We start from the raw sequence: 23,747 nt of genomic DNA, 5'->3' as shown, positions 1-23,747 counted from the left end.
GACCAACGACTTTAAACAGCAATACATTAATAATGTAGGAGTAGACAGACCAACGACTTTAAACAGCAACACATTAATAATGTAGGAGTAGACGGACCAACGACTTTAAACAGCAATACATTAATAATGTAGGAGTAGACGGACCAACGACTTTAGACAGCACCACATTAATAATGTAGGAGTAGACGGACCAACGACTTTAAACAGCAATACATTAATAATGTAGGAGTAGACGGACCAACGACTTTAGACAGCACCACATTAATAATGTAGGAGTAGACGGACCAACGACTTTAGACAGCACCACATTAATAATGTAGGAGTAGACTGACCAACGACTTTAAACAGCAATACATTAATAATGTAGGAGTAGACGGACCAACGACTTTAAACAGCACCACATTAATAATGTAGGGGTAGACGGACCAACGACTTTAAACAGCACCACATTAATAATGTAGGAGTAGACGGACCAACGACTTTAAACAGCACCACATTAATAATGTAGGAGTAGACGGACCAACGACTTTAGACAGCACCACATTAATAATGTAGGAGTAGACTGACCAACGACTTTAAACAGCACCACATTAATAATGTAGGAGTAGACGGACCAACGACTTTAAACAGCAATACATTAATAATGTAGGAGTAGACGGACCAACGACTTTAAACAGCACCACATTAATAATGTAGGGGTAGACGGACCAACGACTTTAAACAGCACCACATTAATAATGTAGGAGTAGACGGACCAACGACTTTAAACAGCACCACATTAATAATGTAGGAGTAGACGGACCAACGACTTTAGACAGCACCACATTAATAATGTAGGAGTAGACTGACCAACGACTTTAAACAGCACCACATTAATAATGTAGGAGTAGACGGACCAACGACTTTAAACAGCACCACATTAATAATGTAGGAGTAGATGGACCAACGACTTTAAACAGCACCACATTAATAATGTAGGAGTAGACGGACCAACGACTTTAAACAGCACCACATTAATAATGTAGGAGTAGACTGACCAACGACTTTAAACAGCAATACATTAATAATGTAGGAGTAGACGGACCAACGACTTTAAACAGCACCACATTAATAATGTAGGAGTAGACGGACCAACGACTTTAAACAGCACCACATTAATAATGTAGGAGTAGACGGACCAACGACTTTAAACAGCACCACATTAATAATGTAGGAGTAGACGGACCAACGACTTTAAACAGCACCACATTAATAATGTAGGAGTAGACGGACCAACGACTTTAAACAGCACCACATTAATAATGTAGGAGTAGACGGACCAACGACTTTAAACAGCACCACATTAATAATGTAGGAGTAGACGGACCAACGACTTTAAACAGCACCACAAACAAAGGAGAGAAAGAACTGAGGACATTATAGTTCTAACGGCTGGTATAGAGGTCTGATACGGCTGGTATAGTGGTCTGATACGGCTGGTATAGTGGTCTCACCATACGGCTGGTATAGAGGTCTCACCATACAGCTGGTATAGTGTTCTGATACTGCTGGCATAGAGGTCTCACCATACGGCTCGTATAGTGGTCTGATACGGCTGGTATAGTGGTCTGATACTGCTGGTATAGTGTTCTGATACGGCTGGTATAGAGGTCTGATACTGCTGGTATAGAGGTCTCACCATACGGCTGGTATAGAGGTCTCACCATACGGCTGGTATAGAGGTCTGATACGGCTGGTATAGTGGTCTGATACGGCTGGTATAGAGGTCTGATACGGCTGGTATAGAGGTCTGATACGGCTGGTATAGTGGTCTGATACGGCTGGTATATTGGTCTCACCATACGGCTGGTATAGAGGTCTCACCATACGGCTGGTATAGAGGTCTCACCATACGGCTGGTATAGAGGTCTCACCATACGGCTGGTATAGAGGTCTCACCATACGGCTGGTATAGAGGTCTCACCATACGGCTGGTATAGAGGTCTCACCATACGGCTGGTATAGTGTTCTGATACGGCTGGTATAGAGGTCTCACCATACGACTGGTATAGAGGTCTCACCATACGGCTGGTATAGTGGTCTGATACGGCTGGTATAGTGGTCTGATACGGCTGGTATAGAGGTCTGATACGGCTGGTATAGTGGTCTGATACGGCTGGTATAGAGGTCTCACCATACGGCTGGTATAGAGGTCTCACCATACGGCTGGTATAGAGGTCTGATACGGCTGGTATAGAGGTCTCACCATACGGCTGGTATAGTGGTCTGATACGGCTGGTATAGAGGTCTGATACAGCTGGTATAGTGGTCTGATACGGCTGGTATATTGGTCTCACCATACGGCTGGTATAGAGGTCTCACCATACGGCTGGTATAGAGGTCTCACCATACGGCTGGTATAGTGGTCTGATACGGCTGGTATAGTGGTCTGATACGGCTGGTATAGTGGTCTGATACGGCTGGTATAGTGGTCTGATACGGCTGGTATAGTGGTCTGATACGGCTGGTATAGAGGTCTCACCATACGGCTGGTATAGAGGTCTCACCATACGGCTGGTATAGAGGTCTGATATGGCTGGTATAGTAGTCTGATACTGCTGGTATAGTGGTCTGATACGGCTGGTATAGAGGTCTCACCATACGGCTGGTATAGTGGTCTCACCATACGGCTGGTATAGTGGTCTGATACGGCTGGTATAGTGGTCTCACCATACGGCTGGTATAGTGGTCTCACCATACGGCTGGTATAGTGTTCTGATACGGCTGGTATAGTGGTCTGATACGGCTGGTATAGTGGTCTGATACGGCTGGTATAGTGGTCTGATACGGCTGGTATAGAGGTCTCACCATACGGCTGGTATAGAGGTCTCACCATACGGCTGGTATAGAGGTCTGATATGGCTGGTATAGTAGTCTGATACTGCTGGTATAGTGGTCTGATACGGCTGGTATAGAGGTCTCACCATACGGCTGGTATAGTGGTCTGATACGGCTGGTATAGAGGTCTCACCATACGGTTGGTATAGTGGTCTGATATGGCTGGTATAGTGGTCTCACCATACGGCTGGTATAGTGGTCTGATATGGCTGGTATAGTGGTCTGATACGGCTGGTATAGAGGTCTCACCATATGGCTGGTATAGAGGTCTGATACGGCTGGTATAGAGGTCTCACCATACGGCTGGTATAGTGGTCGGATACTGCTGGTATAGTGGTCTGATACAGCTGGTATAGAGGTCTCACAATACGGCTGGTATAGTGGTCTGATACGGCTGGTATAGAGGTCTCACAATACGGCTGGTATAGTGGTCTGATACGGCTGGTATAGAGGTCTCACAATACGGCTGGTATAGTGGTCTGATACGGCTGGTATAGAGGTCTCACCATACGGCTGGTATAGTGGTCTGATACGGCTGGTATAGTGGTCTCACCATACGGCTGGTATAGTGGTCTCACCATACGGCTGGTATAGAGGTCTGATACAGCTGGTATAGTGGTCTGATACGGCTGTTATATTGGTCTCACCATACGGCTGGTATAGAGGTCTCACCATACGGCTGGTATAGAGGTCTCACCATACGGCTGGTATAGAGGTCTCACCATACGGCTGGTATAGAGGTCTCACCATACGGCTGGTATAGAGGTCTCACCATACGGCTGGTATAGAGGTCTGATATGGCTGGTATAGTAGTCTGATATTGCTGGTATAGTGGTCTGATACGGCTGGTATAGAGGTCTCACCATACGGCTGGTATAGTGTTCTGATACGGCTGGTATAGTGGTCTGATACGGCTGGTATAGTGGTCTGATATGGCTGGTATAGTGGTCTGATACGGCTGGTATAGAGGTCTCACCATACGGCTGGTGTAGTGGTCTGATAAGGCTGGTATAGAGGTCTCACCATACGGCTGGTATAGTGGTCTGATATGGCTGGTATAGTGGTCTCACCATACGGCTGGTATAGTGGTCTGATATGGCTGGTATAGTGGTCTGATACGGCTGGTATAGAGGTCTCACCATACGGCTGGTATAGTGTTCTTATACGGCTGGTATAGTGGTCTGATACGGCTGGTATAGTGGTCTGATACGGCTGGTATAGTGGTCTGATACGGCTGGTATAGTGGTCGGATACTGCTGGTATAGTGGTCTGATACAGCTGGTATAGAGGTCTCACAATACGGCTGGTATAGTGGTCTGATACGGCTGGTATAGAGGTCTCACAATACGGCTGGTATAGTGGTCTGATACGGCTGGTATAGAGGTCTCACAATACGGCTGGTATAGTGGTCTGATACGGCTGGTATAGTGGTCTCACCATACGGCTGGTATAGTGGTCTGATACGGCTGGTATAGAGGTCTGATACGGCTGGTATAGTGGGCTGATACAGCTGGTATAGTGGTTCACCATACGGCTGGTATAGTGGTCTGATACGGCTGGTATAGAGGTCTCACCATACGGCTGGTATAGAGGTCTCACCATACGGCTGGTATAGTGGTCTGATACGGCTGGTATAGAGGTCTGATACGGCTGGTAAAGTTGTCTGATACTGCTGGTATAGTGGTCTCACCATACAGCTGGTATAGTGGTCTGATACGGCTGGTATAGTGGTCTGATACGGCTGGTATAGTGGTCTGATACGGCTGGTAAGGTTGTCTGATACTGCTGGTATAGTGGTCTCACCATACAGCTGGTATAGTGGTCTGATACGGCTGGTATAGTGGTCTGATACGGCTGGTATAGTGGTCTGATACGGCTGGTATAGAGGTCTGATACGGCTGGTATAGAGGTCTCACAATACGGCTGGTATAGTGGTCTGATACGGCTGGTATAGAGGTCTCACAATACGGCTGGTATAGTGGTCTGCTACGGCTGGTATAGAGGTCTGATACGGCTGGTATAGTGGTCTGATACGGCTGGTATAGTGGTCTGATACGGCTGGTATAGAGTTCTCACCATACGGCTGGTATAGAGGTCTCACCATACGGCTGGTATAGTGGTCTGATACGGCTGGTATAGTGGTCTGATACTGCTGGTATAGTGGTCTCACCATACGGCTGGTATAGTGTTCTGATACGGCTGGTATAGTGGTCTGATACGGCTGGTATAGTGGTCTGATACGGCTGGTATAGTGTTCTGACACTGCTGGTATAGTGGTCTCACCATACGGCTGGTATAGTGGTCTGATACGGCTGGTATAGAGGTCTCACCATACGGCTGGTATAGAGGTCTCACCATACGGCTGGTATAGTGGTCTGATACGGCTGGTATAGTGGTCTGATACGGCTGGTATAGAGGTCTGATACGGCTGGTATAGTGGTCTCACCATACGGCTGGTATAGTGGTCTGATACGGCTGGTATAGTTGTCTGATACTGCTGGTATAGTGGTCTCACCATACAGCTGGTATAGTGGTCTGATACGGCTGGTATAGTGGTCTGATACGGCTGGTATAGTGGTCTGATACGGCTGGTATAGAGGTCTGATACGGCTGGTATAGAGGTCTCACAATACGGCTGGTATAGTGGTCTGATACGGCTGGTATAGAGGTCTGATACGGCTGCTATAGTGGTCTGATACGGCTGGTATAGAGGTCTCACCATAAGGCTGGTATAGTGGTCTGATACGGCTGGTATAGAGTTCTCACCATACGGCTGGTATAGTGGTCTGATACGGCTTGTATAGTGGTCTGATACTGCTGGTATAGTGGTCTCACCATACGGCTGGTATAGAGGTCTCACCATACGGCTGGTATAGTGGTCTGATACGGCTGGTATAGTGGTCTGATACTGCTGTTATAGTGGTCTCACCATACGGCTGGTATAGTGTTCTGACACGGCTGCTATAGTGGTCTGATACGGCTGGTATAGTGGTCCCACCATACTGCCTGTATAGTGGTCCCACCATACGACTGGTATAGTGGTCTGATACGGCTGGTATAGAGGTCTGATACGGCTGGTATAGTGGTCCCACCATACGACTGGTATAGTGGTCTGATACGGCTGGTATAGAGGTCTGATACGGCTGGTATAGTGGTCTGATACGGCTGGTATAGTGGTCTGATACGGCTGGTATAGTGGTCTGATAAGGCTGGTATAGTGGTCTGATACGGCTGGTATAGAGGTCTGATACGGCTGGTATAGTGGTCTGATATGGCTGGTATAGAGGTCTCACAATACGGCTGGTATAGTGGTCTGATACGGCTGGTATAGAGGTCTCACAATACGGCTGGTATAGTGGTCTGATACGGCTGGTATAGTGGTCTCACCATAGGGCTGGTATAGTGTTCTGATACGGCTGGTATAGTGGTCTGATACGGCTGGTATAGAGGTCTCACCATACGGCTGGTATAGTGGTCTGATACGGCTGGTATAGAGGTCTCACAATACGGCTGGTATAGTGGTCTGATACGGCTGGTATAGAGGTCTCACAATACGGCTGGTATAGTGGTCTGATACGGCTGGTATAGTGGTCTCACCATACGGCTGGTATAGTGGTCTGATACGGCTGGTATAGAGGTCTCACCATACGGCTGGTATAGAGGTCTGATACGGCTGGTATAGAGGTCTCACCATACGGCTGGTATAGTGGTCTGATACGGCTGGTATAGTTGTCTGATACTGCTGGTATAGTGGTCTCACCATACGGCTGGTATAGTGGTCTGATACGGCTGGTATAGAGGTCTGATACGGCTGGTATAGTGGTCTGATATGGCTGGTATAGGGGTCTGATACGGCTGGTATAGTGGTCTGATACGGCTGGTATAGAGGTCTGATACGGCTGGTATAGTGGTCTGATACGGCTGGTATAGAGGTCTCACAATACGGCTGGTATAGTGGTCTGATACGGCTGGTATAGAGGTCTCACAATACGGCTGGTATAGTGGTCTGATACGGCTGGTATAGAGGTCTTATACGGCTGGTATAGTGGTCTGATACGGCTGGTATAGAGGTCTCACCATACGGCTGGTATAGAGGTCTCACCATACGGCTGGTATAGTGGTCTGATACGGCTGGTATAGTGGTCTGATACGGCTGGTATAGAGGTCTGATACGGCTGGTATAGTGGTCTCACCATACGGCTGGTATAGTGGTCTGATACGGCTGGTATAGAGGTCTCACAATACGGCTGGTATAGTGGTCTGATACGGCTGGTATAGTGGTCTGATACTGCTGGTATAGAGGTCTGATACGGCTGGTATAGTGGTCTGATACGGCTGGTATTGTGGTCTGATACTGCTGGTATAGTGGTCTCACCATACGACTGGTTTAGTGGTCTGATACGGCTGGTATAGAGGTCTGATACGGCTGGTATAGTGGTCTGATACGGCTGGTATAGTGGTCTGATACGGCTGGTATAGTGGTCTGATACGGCTGGTATAGTGGTCTGATACTGCTGGTATAGAGGTCTGATACGGCTGGTATAGTGGTCTGATACAGCTGGTATAGAGGTCTCACAATACGGCTGGTATAGTGGTCTGATACGGCTGGTATAGAGGTCTCACAATACGGCTGGTATAGTGGTCTGATACGGCTGGTATAGAGGTCTCACAATACGGCTGGTATAGAGGTCTCACCATATGACTGGTATAGTGGTCTGATACGGCTGGTATAGTGGTCTGATACGGCCTGTATAGTGGTCTCACCATACGGCTGGTATAGTGGTCTGATACGGCTGGTATAGAGGTCTCACCATACGGCTGGTATAGTGGTCTGATACGGCTGGTATAGAGGTCTCACCATACGGCTGGTATAGAGGTCTCACCATACGACTGGTATAGTGGTCTGATACGGCTGGTATAGTGGTCTGATACGGCTGGTATAGAGGTCTGATACGGCTGGTATAGTGGTCTGATACGGTTGGTAAAGTGGTCTGATACGGCTGGTATAGAGGTCTGATACGGCTGGTATAGAGGTCTCACAATACGGCTGGTATAGTGGTCTGAAACGGCTGGTATAGAGGTCTCACAATACGGCTGGTATAGTGGTCTGATACGGCTGGTATAGAGGTCTGATACGGCTGGTATAGTGGTCTGATACGGCTGGTATAGAGGTCTGATACGGCTGGTATAGAGGTCTCAAAATACGGCTGGTATAGTGGTCTGATACGGCTGGTATAGAGGTCTCACAATACGGCTGGTATAGTGGTCTGATACGGCTGGTATAGAGGTCTGATACGGCAGGTATAGTGGTATGATACGGCTGGTATAGAGGTCTCACCATACGGCTGGTTTAGTGGTCTGATACGGCTGGTATAGAGTTCTCACCATACGGCTGGTATAGAGGTCTCACCATACGGCTGGTATAGTGGTCTGATATGGCTGGTATAGTGGTCTGATACGGCTGGTATAGAGGTCTGATACGGCTGGTATAGTGGTCTGATACAGCTGGTATAGAGGTCTCACCATACGGCTGGTATAGTGGTCTGATATGGCTGGTATAGTGGTCTGATACGGCTGGTATAGAGGTCTGATACGGCTGGTATAGAGGTCTGATACGGCTGGTATAGTGGTCTGATACGGCTGGTATAGTGGTCTGATACGGCTGGTATAGTGGTCTCACCATACGGCTGGTATAGAGGTCATTACAAAAATCATGGGCATTAATATGGAGTTGGTCCCCCCTTTGCTGCACTCTTCTGGGAAGGCTTTCCACACTTGGGAACATTGCTGTGGGGACTTGCTTCAATTCAGCCACAAAAGCTTTAGTGAGGTTGGGGACCGATGTTGGGTAATTAGGCATTCTTTGTTCCAATTCCTCCCAAAGGTGTTCGATTGGGTTGAAGTCAGGGCTCTGAGCAGGCCAGTCAAGTTCTTCGACACCGATCTCGACAAACCATTTCTATGTGGACCTCACTTTGTGCACGGGGGCATTGTCGTGCTGAAACAGGAAAGGGCCTTCCCCAAACTGTTGCCACAAAGTTAAAAGCACAGAATCGTCTATAATGTGCCGTAGCTTTAAGATTTCCCTTCTCTGGAACTAAAGGGCACGAACCATGAAAAACAGCCCCAGACCATTACATCTCCTCCACCAGACTACATTGGGGAAGGTAGCGTTCTCCTGGCATCTGCCAAACTCAGATTTCCAGATGGTGAAGCGTGATTAATCACTCCAGAGATCACGTTTCCTCTGTGTGCGGCTGTTCAGCCATGGAAACCCAATTTATGAAGCTCCCAACGAACAGTTCTTGTGTTTACGTTGCTTCCAGAGGCAGTTTGGAATTTGGCCGTTTTTTGGAATTCTGTATTTTTTTCAAAAAATTCAGACAATTTCTACATGCTATGCTTCAGCACTCGCTGGGCTCGTTCTGTGAGCTTGTATGGCCTGCCACTTCAAAGCTGAGCCGCTGTTGCTCCTAGACGTTCCCACTTCACAATAACAGCACTTACAGTTGACTGGGGCAGCTCTAGCAGGGCAGAAATTTGACGAAATTACTTGTTGGAAAGGTGGCATCCTATGATGGTGCCATGTTGAACGTCACGGAGCTGTTCAGTAAGGCCATTCTACTGCCAATGTTTGTCTATGGAGATTGCATGGTTGTGTGCTCGATTTCATACACCTGTCAGCAACGGGTGTGGCTGAAATAACCTAATCCACTCATTTGAAGGGGTGTCCACATACTTTTTAATATATAGTGTGTGCTGTGTGTGAATGTATAGTGTGTGTGTGCAGTGAGTGTGTATATAGTGTTTGTATGTATAGTGTGTGTGTGTATATAGTGTGTGTGTGTATGTATAGTGTGTGTATGCAGTGTGTGTGTGCAGTGTGTGTATGTATAGTGTGTGTGTGCAGTGTGTGTATGTATAGTGTGTGTGTGCAGTGTGTGTATGTATAGTGTGTGTATATAGTGTGTGTGTGTATGTATAATGTGTGTGTATGCAGTGTGTGTGTGCAGTGTGTGTATGTATAGTGTGTGTATATAGTGTGTGTATGTATAGTGTGTGTATATAGTGTGTGTGTGTGTGCAGTGTGTGTATACTGTGCCTTGAGTTCTGATGGGGAGAGTTTCTCCAGTCGGTGGCTGGTGTCAGGTGATCCCTGGTTCTTCCTGTTCAGATAGACTACACACACCTGGCTCTTCTCCAGGAACGACAGCAGCAGCAGCCTATCACTGAGCACCGCTGGGGATGACATCACACACAAAGGGTAAAGGTCAAGGTCTTAGACGGTGTGGTGAGTGTGATCTGAACTGTTTAGATAGGCATAAGCAGTGTAATAGTGGGGCGTCCACCTCTCTCTCTCTCTCTCTCTCTCTCTCTCTCTCTCTCTCTCTCTCTCTCTCTCTCTCTCTCTCTCTCTCTCTCTCTCTCTCTCTCTCTCTCTCTCTCTCTCTCTCTCTCTCTCTCTCTCTCTCTCTCTCTCTCTCTCTCTCTCTCTCTCTCTCTCTCTCTCTCTCTCCCTCCCTCCCTCCCTCCCTCCCTCCCTCCCTCCCTCCCTCCCTCCCTCCCTCCCTTCCTTCCTCCCTCCCTTCCTCCCAAACATTAAATAGTTAGGACAGTGTTTCCCAAACTCCCCCAAGGGGTGCATGTTCTTGCCCCTAGCACTACACAGCTGATTCAGTCCAGTAAAGCTTGATGAGGAGTTGATCATTTGAATCAACTGTGTAGTGCTAGGGGGCCAAAACAAACTGAAATGCGCGCGCCCTTGTGGTCCCCAGGGCCGAGTTTGGGAAACTCTGAGGTGGACCAAGGGGTAGGAAGTGAATTGGGACCAGCTGTGACACACTACGGTTTCACCCCGCTCTATACCTTACAGTAGAGGATCGATCCTTGTTGACATATTTCACGATGTAACTAAGCAGCCATTATGATCCTTGTTGACATATTTCATGATGTAACTAAGCAGCCATTATGATCCTTGTTGACATATTTCATGATGTAACTAAGCAGCCATTATGATCCTTGTTGACATATTTCACGATGTAACTAAGCAGCCATATGATCCTTGTTGACATATTTCATGATGTAACTAAGCAGCCATTATGATCCTTGTTGACATATTTCACGATGTAACTAAGCAGCCATATGATCCTTGTTGACATATTTCATGATGTAACTAAGCAGCCATTATGATCCTTGTTGACATATTTCATGATGTAACTAAGCAGCCATTATGATCCTTGTTGACATATTTCATGATGTAACTAAGCAGCCATTATGATCCTTGTTGACATATTTCACGATGTAACTAAGCAGCCATATGATCCTTGTTGACATATTTCATGATGTAACTAAGCAGCCATATGATCCTTGTTGACATATTTCATGATGGAACTAAGCAGCCATTATGATCCTTGTTGACATATTTCATGATGGAACTAAGCAGCCATTATGATCCTTGTTGACATATTTCACGATGTAACTAAGCAGCCATTATGATCCTTGTTGACATATTTCATGATGGAACTAAGCAGCCATTATGATCCTTGTTGACATATTTCATGATGTAACTAAGCAGCCATATGATCCTTGTTGACATATTTCATGATGTAACTAAGCAGCCATTATGATCCTTGTTGACATATTTCATGATGTAACTAAGCAGCCATATGATCCTTGTTGACATATTTCATGATGTAACTAAGCAGCCATTATGATCCTTGTTGACATATTTCATGATGTAACTAAGCAGCCATTATGATCCTTGTTGACATATTTCATGATGTAACAAAGCAGCCATATGATCCTTGTTGACATATTTCATGATGTAACTAAGCAGCCATATGATCCTTGTTGACATATTTCATGATGTAACTAAGCAGCCATACGATCCTTGTTGACATATTTCATGATGTAACTAAGCAGCCATATGATCCTTGTTGACATATTTCATGATGTAACTAAGCAGCCATATGATCCTTGTTGACATATTTCATGATGTAACTAAGCAGCCATTATGATCCTTGTTGACATATTTCATGATGTAACTAAGCAGCCATTATGATCCTTGTTGACATATTTCATGATGTAACTAAGCAGCCATTATGATCCTTGTTGACATATTTCATGATGTAACTAAGCAGCCATTATGATCCTTGTTGACATATTTCATGATGTAACTAAGCAGCCATTATGATCCTTGTTGACATATTTCACGATGTAACTAAGCAGCCATTATGATCCTTGTTGACATATTTCATGATGTAACTAAGCAGCCATTATGATCCTTGTTGACATATTTCATGATGTAACTAAGCAGCCATTATGATCCTTGTTGACATATTTCATGATGTAACTAAGCAGCCATTATGATCCTTGTTGACATATTTCATGATGTAACTAAGCAGCCATTACGATCCTTGTTGACATATTTCATGATGTAACTAAGCAGCCATTATGATCCTTGTTGACATATTTCATGATGTAACTAAGCAGCCATTATGATCCTTGTTGACATATTTCATGATGTAACTAAGCAGCCATTATGATCCTTGTTGACATATTTCATGATGTAACTAAGCAGCCATTATGATCCTTGTTGACATATTTCATGATGTAACTAAGCAGCCATTACGATCCTTGTTGACATATTTCACAATGTAACTAAGCAGCCATTATGATCCTTGTTGATATATTTCATGATGTAACTAAGCAGCCATTATGATCCTTGTTGACATATTTCATGATGTAACTAAGCAGCCATTATGATCCTTGTTGACATATTTCACGATGTAACTAAGCAGCCATTATGATCCTTGTTGACATATTTCATGATGTAACTAAGCAGCCATTATGATCCTTGTTGACATATTTCATGATGGAACTAAGCAGCCATTATGATCCTTGTTGACATATTTCACGATGTAACTAAGCAGCCATTATGATCCTTGTTGACATATTTCATGATGTAACTAAGCAGCCATTATGATCCTTGTTGACATATTTCATGATGTAACTAAGCAGCCATTATGATCCTTGTTGACATATTTCATGATGTAACTAAGCAGCCATTATGATCCTTGTTGACATATTTCATGATGTAACTAAGCAGCCATTATGATCCTTGTTGACATATTTCATGATGTAACTAAGCAGCCATTATGATCCTTGTTGACATATTTCATGATGTAACTAAGCAGCCATATGATCCTTGTTGACATATTTCATGATGTAACTAAGCAGCCATTATGATCCTTGTTGACATATTTCATGATGTAACTAAGCAGCCATTATGATCCTTGTTGACATATTTCATGATGTAACTAAGCAGCCATTATGATCCTTGTTGACATATTTCATGATGTAACTAAGCAGCCATTATGATCCTTGTTGACATATTTCATGATGTAACTAAGCAGCCATATGATCCTTGTTGACATATTTCATGATGTAACTAAGCAGCCATTATGATCCTTGTTGACATATTTCATGATGTAACTAAGCAGCCATTATGATCCTTGTTGACATATTTCATGATGTAACTAAGCAGCCATTATGATCCTTGTTGACATATTTCATGATGTAACTAAGCAGCCATTACGATCCTTGTTGACATATTTCATGATGTAACTAAGCAGCCATTATGATCCTTGTTGACATATTTCATGATGTAACTAAGCAGCCATTATGATCCTTGTTGACATATTTCATGATGTAACTAAGCAGCCATTATGATCCTTGTTGACATATTTCATGATGTAACTAAGCAGCCATTATGATCCTTGTTGACATATTTCATGATGTAACTAAGCAGCCATTATGATCCTTGTTGACATATTTCACGATGTAACTAAGCAGCCATTATGATCCTTGTTGACATATTTCATGATGTAACTAAGCAGCCATTATGATCCTTGTTGACATATTTCATGATGTAACTAAGCAGCCATTATGATCCTTGTTGACATATTTCATGATGTAACTAAGCAGCCATTATGATCCTTGTTGACATATTTCATGATGTAACTAAGCAGCCATTACGATCCTTGTTGACATATTTCATGATGTAACTAAGCAGCCATTATGATCCTTGTTGACATATTTCATGATGTAACTAAGCAGCCATTATGATCCTTGTTGACATATTTCATGATGTAACTAAGCAGCCATTATGATCCTTGTTGACATATTTCATGATGTAACTAAGCAGCCATTATGATCCTTGTTGACATATTTCATGATGTAACTAAGCAGCCATTATGATCCTTGTTGACATATTTCACGATGTAACTAAGCAGCCATTATGATCCTTGTTGATATATTTCATGATGTAACTAAGCAGCCATTATGATCCTTGTTGACATATTTCATGATGTAACTAAGCAGCCATTATGATCCTTGTTGACATATTTCACGATGTAACTAAGCAGCCATTATGATCCTTGTTGACATATTTCATGATGTAACTAAGCAGCCATTATGATCCTTGTTGACATATTTCATGATGGAACTAAGCAGCCATTATGATCCTTGTTGACATATTTCACGATGTAACTAAGCAGCCATTATGATCCTTGTTGACATATTTCATGATGTAACTAAGCAGCCATTATGATCCTTGTTGACATATTTCATGATGTAACTAAGCAGCCATTATGATCCTTGTTGACATATTTCATGATGTAACTAAGCAGCCATTATGATCCTTGTTGACATATTTCATGATGTAACTAAGCAGCCATTATGATCCTTGTTGACATATTTCATGATGTAACTAAGCAGCCATTATGATCCTTGTTGACATATTTCATGATGTAACTAAGCAGCCATATGATCCTTGTTGACATATTTCATGATGTAACTAAGCAGCCATTATGATCCTTGTTGACATATTTCATGATGTAACTAAGCAGCCATTATGATCCTTGTTGACATATTTCATGATGTAACTAAGCAGCCATTATGATCCTTGTTGACATATTTCATGATGTAACTAAGCAGCCATTATGATCCTTGTTGACATATTTCATGATGTAACTAAGCAGCCATATGATCCTTGTTGACATATTTCATGATGTAACTAAGCAGCCATTATGATCCTTGTTGACATATTTCATGATGTAACTAAGCAGCCATTATGATCCTTGTTGACATATTTCATGATGTAACTAAGCAGCCATTATGATCCTTGTTGACATATTTCATGATGTAACTAAGCAGCCATTACGATCCTTGTTGACATATTTCATGATGTAACTAAGCAGCCATTATGATCCTTGTTGACATATTTCATGATGTAACTAAGCAGCCATTATGATCCTTGTTGACATATTTCATGATGTAACTAAGCAGCCATTATGATCCTTGTTGACATATTTCATGATGTAACTATGCAGCCATTATGATCCTTGTTGACATATTTCATGATGTAACTAAGCAGCCATTATGATCCTTGTTGACATATTTCATGATGTAACTAAGCAGCCATATGATCCTTGTTGACATATTTCATGATGTAACTAAGCAGCCATTATGATCCTTGTTGACATATTTCATGATGTAACTAAGCAGCCATTATGATCCTTGTTGACATATTTCATGATGTAACTAAGCAGCCATTATGATCCTTTTCCAAAACTCTCTGTTTTTTAAACTCTCACTTCATCCCAATTTCAACAAGGAGCTGTGATTGCGTCACACGGCGCAGTAGATTACACATATTTTACACCATCAAAGTATTATCGGCTGCTATTTGGCAGACAGAGGCCAAACGGCACATATACCTCACCGTTAACCCAACGCACACACACACACACACACACACACACACGTAGTAAGCCCCCATTGCACATGATGTCAACATGTTGCTCAGAGGTTGGCGTGTGTGTTAACATATTTCTCATTCAGTCAGTCAATGGAATAGCATTAAGTGGATTTTTAAGGGGTCTGTTTACCCCTGCCCCTAATCCCCCCCAAATCAGCCACCTGGTCTCAAGTGGTCCAACCAACGCCCCCGGTCCATCCTCAATCCCAAATCCTTCATTTAGGATTTTGTTGTTTGATCGGATGAAATATAATCTAATAATCCCGTTTATAGACCCTCTAGTCAGATCAATACCAAACGGACCATTTTAACATGTTTATGAGTCATCTATAGCTGTGTCCCAAAAGGCCCCTTATTCCCTATATAGTGCACTACTTCTTGACCAGGGCCCATAGGTAATAGGGTGCCATTTTGGAAAAAGCCTATGAAAAGGCCTATGAAAAAGCCTATGGAAAAGCCTATGGAAAAGCCTATGGAAAAGCCTGTGAAAAACCCTATGGAAAAGCCTGTGGAAAAGCCTATGAAAAAGCCTGTGAAAAACCCTATGGAAAAGCCTATGGAAAAGCCTATGGAAAAGCCTATGGAAAAGCCTATGGAAAAGCCTATGGAAAAGCCTATGGAAAAGCCTATGCGTAATGTATCAGAAAGACACTTTATGCATGACTTTGTTTAGGGAGAGTTAAGGCGATCATTGATGGTGGTATTTTATAATCATGGACATGTCGGACCAGTAGCATTAACATAAATACCAGATAAAACATAAGTCTTTAATACAGGACATATTATAAGGCCTAGTGTTCCGGATATACACACTCAACTGTCCTGATTTCAAATTCTATTTTTTTTCCTCTCATATTCTGAGATGATATTTGCCCCGACTTCTCGCTCTCTTAATTATTAATTTTTCACGCAACCACAGCGTGCGTCAGAAGCATAATTATACACACTCGTACACAAACATAGCACAAGCCATTGCTAATTGCTGTGTAGGTTACTAAATCTAGTGTGTGCATGAGTGTGTGTGTGTGTGCATGAGTGTGTGTGTGCATGAGTGTGTGAGCCAATTCAAAGCAAGGTATGAGAACAGTACATGTCATTTTTTTTTCCTCCCCAACCATTTAAATTGGTTTAATTGGTTTAATAAACAGATACATTTTAACGAGAGGGGGGTTTAAGTGCACATCAGGGTTTGCAGAGCTTGGTGAATAGAGTTTCGTTTAGCAGGATCAAGTGCAATTTCATCCCCTACTAGTCTCGAAGGGCCCACAGGCTACTGGTCTGAAGAGGAGGAGAGGAAGGAGAGAGGAGAAAAGTAACACAAAAGTAAAGCATTTTGAGAAGAGAAGAAGAAAGGAGAGGTGAGGGATGGAGAGGAGAGGGATGGAGACGAGAGGAGAGGAGAGGGATGGAAAGGAGAGGAGAGGAGAGGGATGGAAAGGAGAGGGATGGAGAGGAGAGGGATGGAGAGGAGAGGGATGGAAAGGAGAGGGATGGAGAGGTGAGGGATGGAGAGGAGAGGGATGGAGAGGAGAGGGATGGAAAGGAGAGGGATGGAGAGGTGAGGGATGGAGAGGAGAGGGATGGAAAGGAGAGGGATGGAGAGGAGAGGGATGGAGACGAGAGGGATGGAGAGGAGAGTGATGGAAAGGAGAGGGATGGAGAGGAGAGGAGAGGAGAGGGATGGTGAGGAGAGGGATGGAGAGGAGAGGGATGGAGAGGTGAGGGATGGAGAGGAGAGGGATGGAGAGGAGAGGGATGGAGAGGAGAGGGATGGAGAGGTGAGGGATGGAGAGGAGAGGGATGTAGAGGAGAGGGATGGAGAGGAGAGGAGAGGGATGAGAGGAAAGGAGAGGAGAGGAGAGGAAGAGAGGAGAGGAGAGGAGAGGATGGAGATGAGAGGGATGGAGAGGAGAGGAGAGGGATGGAGAGGAGAGGGACGGAGAGGAGAGGGATGGAGAGGAGAGGGATGGAGAGGAGAGGAGAGGGATGGAGAGGAGAGGGATGGAGAGGAGAGGAGAGGGAGGGATGGAGAGGGATGGAAAGGAGAGAGATGGAAAGGAGAGGGATGAGAGGAGAGGGATGGAGTGGAGAGATGGAAAGGAGAGGGATGGAGAGGAGAGGAGAGGAGAGGATAGGAGAGGAGAGGAGAGGGATGGAAACGAGAGGGACGGAGAGGAGAGGGATGGAGAGGAGAGGAGAGGGATGGAGAGGAGAGGGATGGAGAGGAGAGGATAGGAGAGGAGAGGGATGGAGAGGAGAGGGATGGAGAGGAGAGAGATGGAAAGGAGAGGGATGGAGAGGAGAGGGATGTAGAGGAGAGGGATGGAGAGGAGAGGAGAGGGATGAGAGGAGAGGAGAGGAGAGGAGAGGAGAGGAGAGGAGAGGAGAGGAGAGGAGAGGAGAGGAGAGGAGAGGGATGGAGATGAGAGGGATGGAGAGGAGAGGAGAGGAGAGGGATGGAGAGGAGAGGGATGGAGACGAGAGGGACGGAGAGGAGAGGGATGGAGAGGAGAGGGATGGAGAGGAGAGGAGAGGGATGGAGAGGAGAGGGATGGAGAGGAGAGGGATGGAGAGGAGAGGAGAGGAGAGGGATGGAGAGGAGAGGGATGGAGAGGAGAGGAGAGGGATGGAGAGGAGAGGGATGGAGAGGAGAGGGATGGAGAGGAGAGGAGAGGAGAGGAGAGGAGAGGAGAGGAGAGGAGAGGGGAGGAGAGGAGAGGAGAGGAGAGGAGAGGAGAGGAGAGGAGGGATGGAGAGGAGAGGGATGGAAAGGAGAGAGATGGAAAGGAGAGGGATGGAGAGGAGAGGGATGGAGTGGAGAGATGGAAAGGAGAGGGATGGAGAGGAGAGGAGAGGAGAGGGATGGAAACGAGAGGGACGGAGAGGAGAAGGATGGAGAGGAGAGGAGAGGGATGGAGAGGAGAGGGATGGAGAGGAGAGGGATGGAGAGGAGAGGAGAGGGATGTAGAGGAGAGGGATGGAGAGGAGAGGGATGGAGAGGAGAGGAGAGGGATGGAGAGGAGAGGGATGGAGAGGAGAGAGATGGAAAGGAGAGGGATGGAGAGGAGAGGGATGGAGTGGAGAGATGGAAAGGAGATGGATGGAGAGGAGAGGAGAGGAGAGGGATGGAGAGGAGAGGGAAGGAGAGGAGAGGAATGGAGGAGGAGGAGCGGTCGGTGTAAGACAGTACAGGTCTGTTTGTCTGTCCGCCAGGATAACTGAACACTGACAGATGTACCCCTCCACTCCTCCCTTACACACACACACACACACACACTCCCACTCCCACACACACCCACACCCACACAGTGCCATTCCCCGGAACCCACCATCAATTACTCTGGTAATTACTGCCTCTGAGGCTTTCAATGGAGCTCAGTGGGAGGTGTTCATATGTGTGAGTGTGTGTGTGCATGTCTAAGTGTGTGTGTGTGTATAAGGGTGTGTGTTCAAGGTACAGAGCGGCTTTATCAGGTGTCAGGAGACAGGGGACGGAAGCAGAGTCAACGTTATGAACAAATCATTGATGAAAAAAATACCTGTCCTGTGTCCAAACAGAAGCCCATCTCCCCTATGGGCCCTGGTCTAAATGAGGGCACTATACAGGGAATAGGAAGCCAGTTGGAACACATACATTATGACACATAATCAGCAGGTTTGGGACGGCGTTCCGTGTTCCGGCCGGAGTGGAGCAGAATTCCCGGGAGAATCCTGAGATGGTGGAAAAACAACTCCTCTTAAGGGAGACCCAGAACGTACACACAGAAGGATTAACGGCCAATTAGCTACATAAAGCACCTGAATCACTCACCTGTGGCACCACCTGTGTGTGAGTGTCTGTTGTGTGAGTGTGTGGTGTGTTTGTTGTGTGTGTGTTTGAGTGTGTGAGTGTGTGTTTGTTGTGTGAGTGTGTGTTTGTGTGTGTGCGTGCGTGTGTGGTGTGTTTGTGTTTGAGTGTGTGAGTTTGTTGTGTTTGTGCGTGTGTGGTGTGTTTGTTGTGTGTGTGTTGTGTGAGTGTGTGTTTGAGTATGTGCGGTAACTCACCATCACTGACAGTGTTGGCGGGCAGACGACCCACAAGTGTCCGGTCCACACACACACGGTCCAGCTGGGGTCCATTTAGGGCCAGGGTCACCAGTACCCCACTGCTCAGCATGAGCTAGAGAGAGAGAGAGAGAGAGAGAGACACACACACACACACACACACACACACACACACACACACACACACACACACACACACACACACACACACACACACACACACACACACACACACACACACACACACACACACACACACACACACACACACACACACACACACACACACACACACACACACACACACACACACACACACACGTGATAAATCTCCACCAACTGCCAAAAAAGGGTCTAGGAGCTAGGGAAAGGGTCTAGGAGCTAGGGAAAGGGTCTAGGGGCTAGGGAACGGGTCTAGGGGCTAGGGAAGGGGTCTAGGGGCTAGGGAAAGGGTCTAGGAGCTAGGGAAAGGGTAGGGGGCAGTTAGGGAGCGTTGACTGACTGGCAAAGGAAGGTGCTCATTGGACCTGACAAAATGTGTAAAGGGGTGTGTAGTCTACCCATGAGAGAGAGAGACAGGGAGAGAGAGAGAGACAGGGAGAGAGAGAGAGAAAGAGAGAGAGAGAGACAGGGAGAGAGAGGGAGGGAGACAGGGAGAGAGAGAGGGAGGGAGAGAGGGTGGAGATCGGGAGAGAGAGAGCGGGAGAGACAGAGTGGGAGAGAGAGAGAGAGAGAGAGAGAGAGAGAGAGAGAGAGAGCGGGAGAGAGAGAGAGAGAGAGCGGGAGAGAGAGAGAGAGAGAGAGAGAGAGAGAGAGAGAGAGAGAGCGGGAGAGAGAGAGAGAGAGAGAGAGAGCGGGAGAGAGAGAGAGAGAGAGAGAGAGAGAGCGGGAGAGAGAAAGGGAGAGGGAGAGAGAGAGAGGGAGAGAGAGAGAGGTAGAGAGAGAGGGGAGTGTGTAAGGGGGTGTACCTGGCAGCAATGCTTGCTCTTCCATCTGGAGTGAACAACTGAGTTGGTCTGTAACAGCTCCTGAAACACAGTGAGTAGGGGGAGGGAGAGAGGAGAGACCGGGAAAGAGGATGCAGGTGAGTGAGCGAGAAAGTGAGTGTCTGTGTGTGTCTGTGTCTGTGTGCATGTGCACTCGGCGTGTGTGAGTAAGGCTCAGTCATTCCAGGAATATTCCAAACACAGCTGGGAGATGGCAGGGGAGGGAGGGACTCGATGTTTCTAGTTTCAGACAATGGTGAAGGGGTGAGGGGGGGGAACAGGTTCAGCCAGGGCAAAGCAAACAAAGATAAGTCTGTAATGCTAGAAAGAAAATGGGGAGGAAGGAGGGATGAGGGGAACCTTTAGGTGCCTGATCCCCTCAAATATCCCCCTCGATGACAGAGCAGGGAGCGAAAGCGAGGTGTTGAGAGAGAGAGGAGCGAGGGATTCAGAGAGAGAAAGAAAACAGAGGATGCCCCTATTTGTTAATCAATCGGGCGTTTTGGAAAGGGAAAACTCCCAGCAGCGCTCCTACCCTAGGGGCGGTTACCTCAAGCTTCTCGAGCGAATCACGGAGCTTCTCCGGACGACGGTTCCTGGGGGTCCACGAGTAGCCGCGAGCTATGAGACAAACGAGAAGAGGGGAAAGAAGAGAACAACAGGAAGTTTGGCCAGGTGACTTATATGGAACGAGAGAGCGAGAGAGAGACAGAGAGAGAGTTTTCCCAAACTCCCATGGGAGCACACCGGACCGGAAAACCAACCAACCAATGGGATAATCATCTCATTTAATTTCAAGAGGTCAAGGAATGAATGAAACCGATTGGAGAAATACATCATCGCTACATGTTTAGACGGAAGGTTAAAGGACAATAGGGTCACCTGGAAATGGAGAAACGGAGAGCAGGGTATTGGGTTTGCAGAATGAGGCTAGGAAGGGAATTAGGAAGGAGCAATGTGTCTAGGAATTAGGGTAGGAAGGGAATTAGGAAGGAGCAATGTATCAGTCTACCAACTGAGTCATACATACAATGCCCACAATCCTAGCGTTTCAATCGCCATGCTCTACCAACTGAGTCATACATACAATGCCCACAATCCTAGCGTTTCAATCTCCATGCTCTACCAACTGAGTCATACATACAATGCCCACAATCCTAGCGTTTCAATCTCCATGCTCTACCAACTGAGTCATACATACAATGCCCACAATCCTAGCGTTTCAATCTCCATGCTCTACCAACTGAGTCATACATACAATGCCCACAATCCTAGCGTTTAAATCTCCATGCTCTACCAACTGAGTCATACATACAATGCCCACAATCCTAGCGTTTCAATCTCCATGCTCTACCAACTGAGTCATACATACAATGCCCACAATCCTAGCGTTTCAATCTCCATGCTCTACCAACTGAGTCATACATACAATGCCCACAATCCTAGCGGTTCAATCTCCATGCTCTACCAACTGAGTCATACATACAATGCCCACAATCCTAGCGTTTCAATCTCCATGCTCTACCAACTAAGTCATACATACAATGCCCACAATCCTAGCGTTTCAATCTCCATGCTCTACCAACTGAGTCATACATACAATGCCCACAATCCTAGCGTTTCAATCTCCATGCTCTACCAACTAAGTCATACATACAATGCCCACAATCCTAGCGTTTCAATCTCCATGCTCTACCAACTGAGTCATACATACAATGCCCACAATCCTAGCGTTTCAATCTCCATGCTCTACCAACTGAGTCATACATACAATGCCCACAATCCTAGCGTTTCAATCTCCATGCTCTACCAACTGAGTCATACATACAATGCCCACAATCCTAGCCAGCCAGTCAGCCAGTCAGCCAGCCAGCCAGTCAGCCAGCCAGTCAGTCAGCCAGCCAGCCAGCCACCCAGCCAGCCAGCCAGCCAGCCAGTCAGCCAGCCAGCCAGCCAGTAACACTCTCCTACAGTTATCTCTACCCCAGAGTCTCTGAGAGTAGCCAGCCAGTAACACTCTCCTACAGTTATCTCTACCCCAGAGTCTCTGAGAGTAGCCAGTCAGCCAGCCAGCCAGCCAGCCAGCCAGCCAGCCAGCCAGCCAGCCAGCCAGCCAGCCAGCCAGTCAGCCAGCCAGCCAGCCAGCCAGCCAGCCAGCCAGCCAGTCAGCCAGCCAGTCAGCCAGTCAGCCAGTCAGTCAGCCAGCCAGTCAGCCAGCCAGCCAGCCAGCCAGCCAGCCAGCCAGTCAGCCAGTCAGCCAGCCAGTAACACTCTCCTACAGTTATCTCTACCCCAGAGTCTCTGAGAGTAGCCAGCCAGCCAGCCAGCCAGCCAGCCAGCCAGTAACACTCTCCTACAGTTATCTCTACCCCAGAGTCTCTGAGAGTAGCCAGCCAGCCAGCCAGCCAGTAACACTCTCCTACAGTTATCTCTACCCCAGGGTCTCTGAGAGTAGCGAGCCAGCCAGCCAGCCAGCCAGTAACACTCTCCTACAGTTATCTCTACCCCAGAGTCTCTGAGAGTAGCCAGCCAGCCAGCCAGTAACACTCTCCTACAGTTATCTCTACCCCAGAGTCTCTGAGAGTAGCCAGCCAGCCAGCCAGCCAGCCAGCCAGTAACACTCTCCTACAGTTATCTCTACCCCAGAGTCTCTGAGAGTAGCCAGCCAGCCAGCCAGCCAGCCAGTAACACTCTCCTACAGTTATCTCTACCCCAGAGTCTCTGAGAGTAGCCAGCCAGCCAGCCAGCCAGTAACACTCTCCTACAGTTATCTCTACCCCAGAGTCTCTGAGAGTAGCCAGCCAGCCAGCCAGACAGCCAGTAACACTCTCCTACAGTTATCTCTACCCCAGAGTCTCTGAGAGTAGCCAGCCAGCCAGCCAGCCAGTAACACTCTCCTACAGTTATCTCTACCCCAGAGTCTCTGAGAGTAGCCAGCCAGCCAGCCAGCCAGCCAGTAACACTCTCCCCCAGCCTCTGTGGGAAGACAAACTCAAAGTTAGCAGAACACATCTAAATAC

General features: G+C 46.4%; 1 protein-coding gene across 10 annotated transcripts in view; it reads right to left on the bottom strand.

Annotated features, from left to right (window-relative positions):
* Positions 1-23,747, bottom strand: part of LOC118936402 (WD repeat-containing and planar cell polarity effector protein fritz homolog) — a 184,788-nt gene that overhangs the window by 86,231 nt on the left and 74,810 nt on the right. For all 10 annotated transcript variants that reach the window (XM_036961025.1, XM_036961029.1, XM_036961024.1 and 7 more), the window contains 4 exons: positions 21,278-21,348; positions 20,710-20,769; positions 19,742-19,856; positions 9,980-10,116 (listed from right to left, as the gene is read on the bottom strand). In XM_036961025.1, the coding sequence (XP_036816920.1) occupies positions 9,980-10,116; positions 19,742-19,856; positions 20,710-20,769; positions 21,278-21,348 (383 nt within the window). The remainder of the gene's footprint in view (positions 1-9,979; positions 10,117-19,741; positions 19,857-20,709; positions 20,770-21,277; positions 21,349-23,747) is intronic.

This window comes from Oncorhynchus mykiss, chromosome 23 (assembly GCF_013265735.2).
Source record: "Oncorhynchus mykiss isolate Arlee chromosome 23, USDA_OmykA_1.1, whole genome shotgun sequence".
In the NCBI taxonomy this organism is placed as follows: domain Eukaryota; kingdom Metazoa; phylum Chordata; class Actinopteri; order Salmoniformes; family Salmonidae; genus Oncorhynchus; species Oncorhynchus mykiss.
Note: the sequence above shows the minus strand (reverse complement) of the source record. Positions and strands in the feature narration are given on the sequence as shown.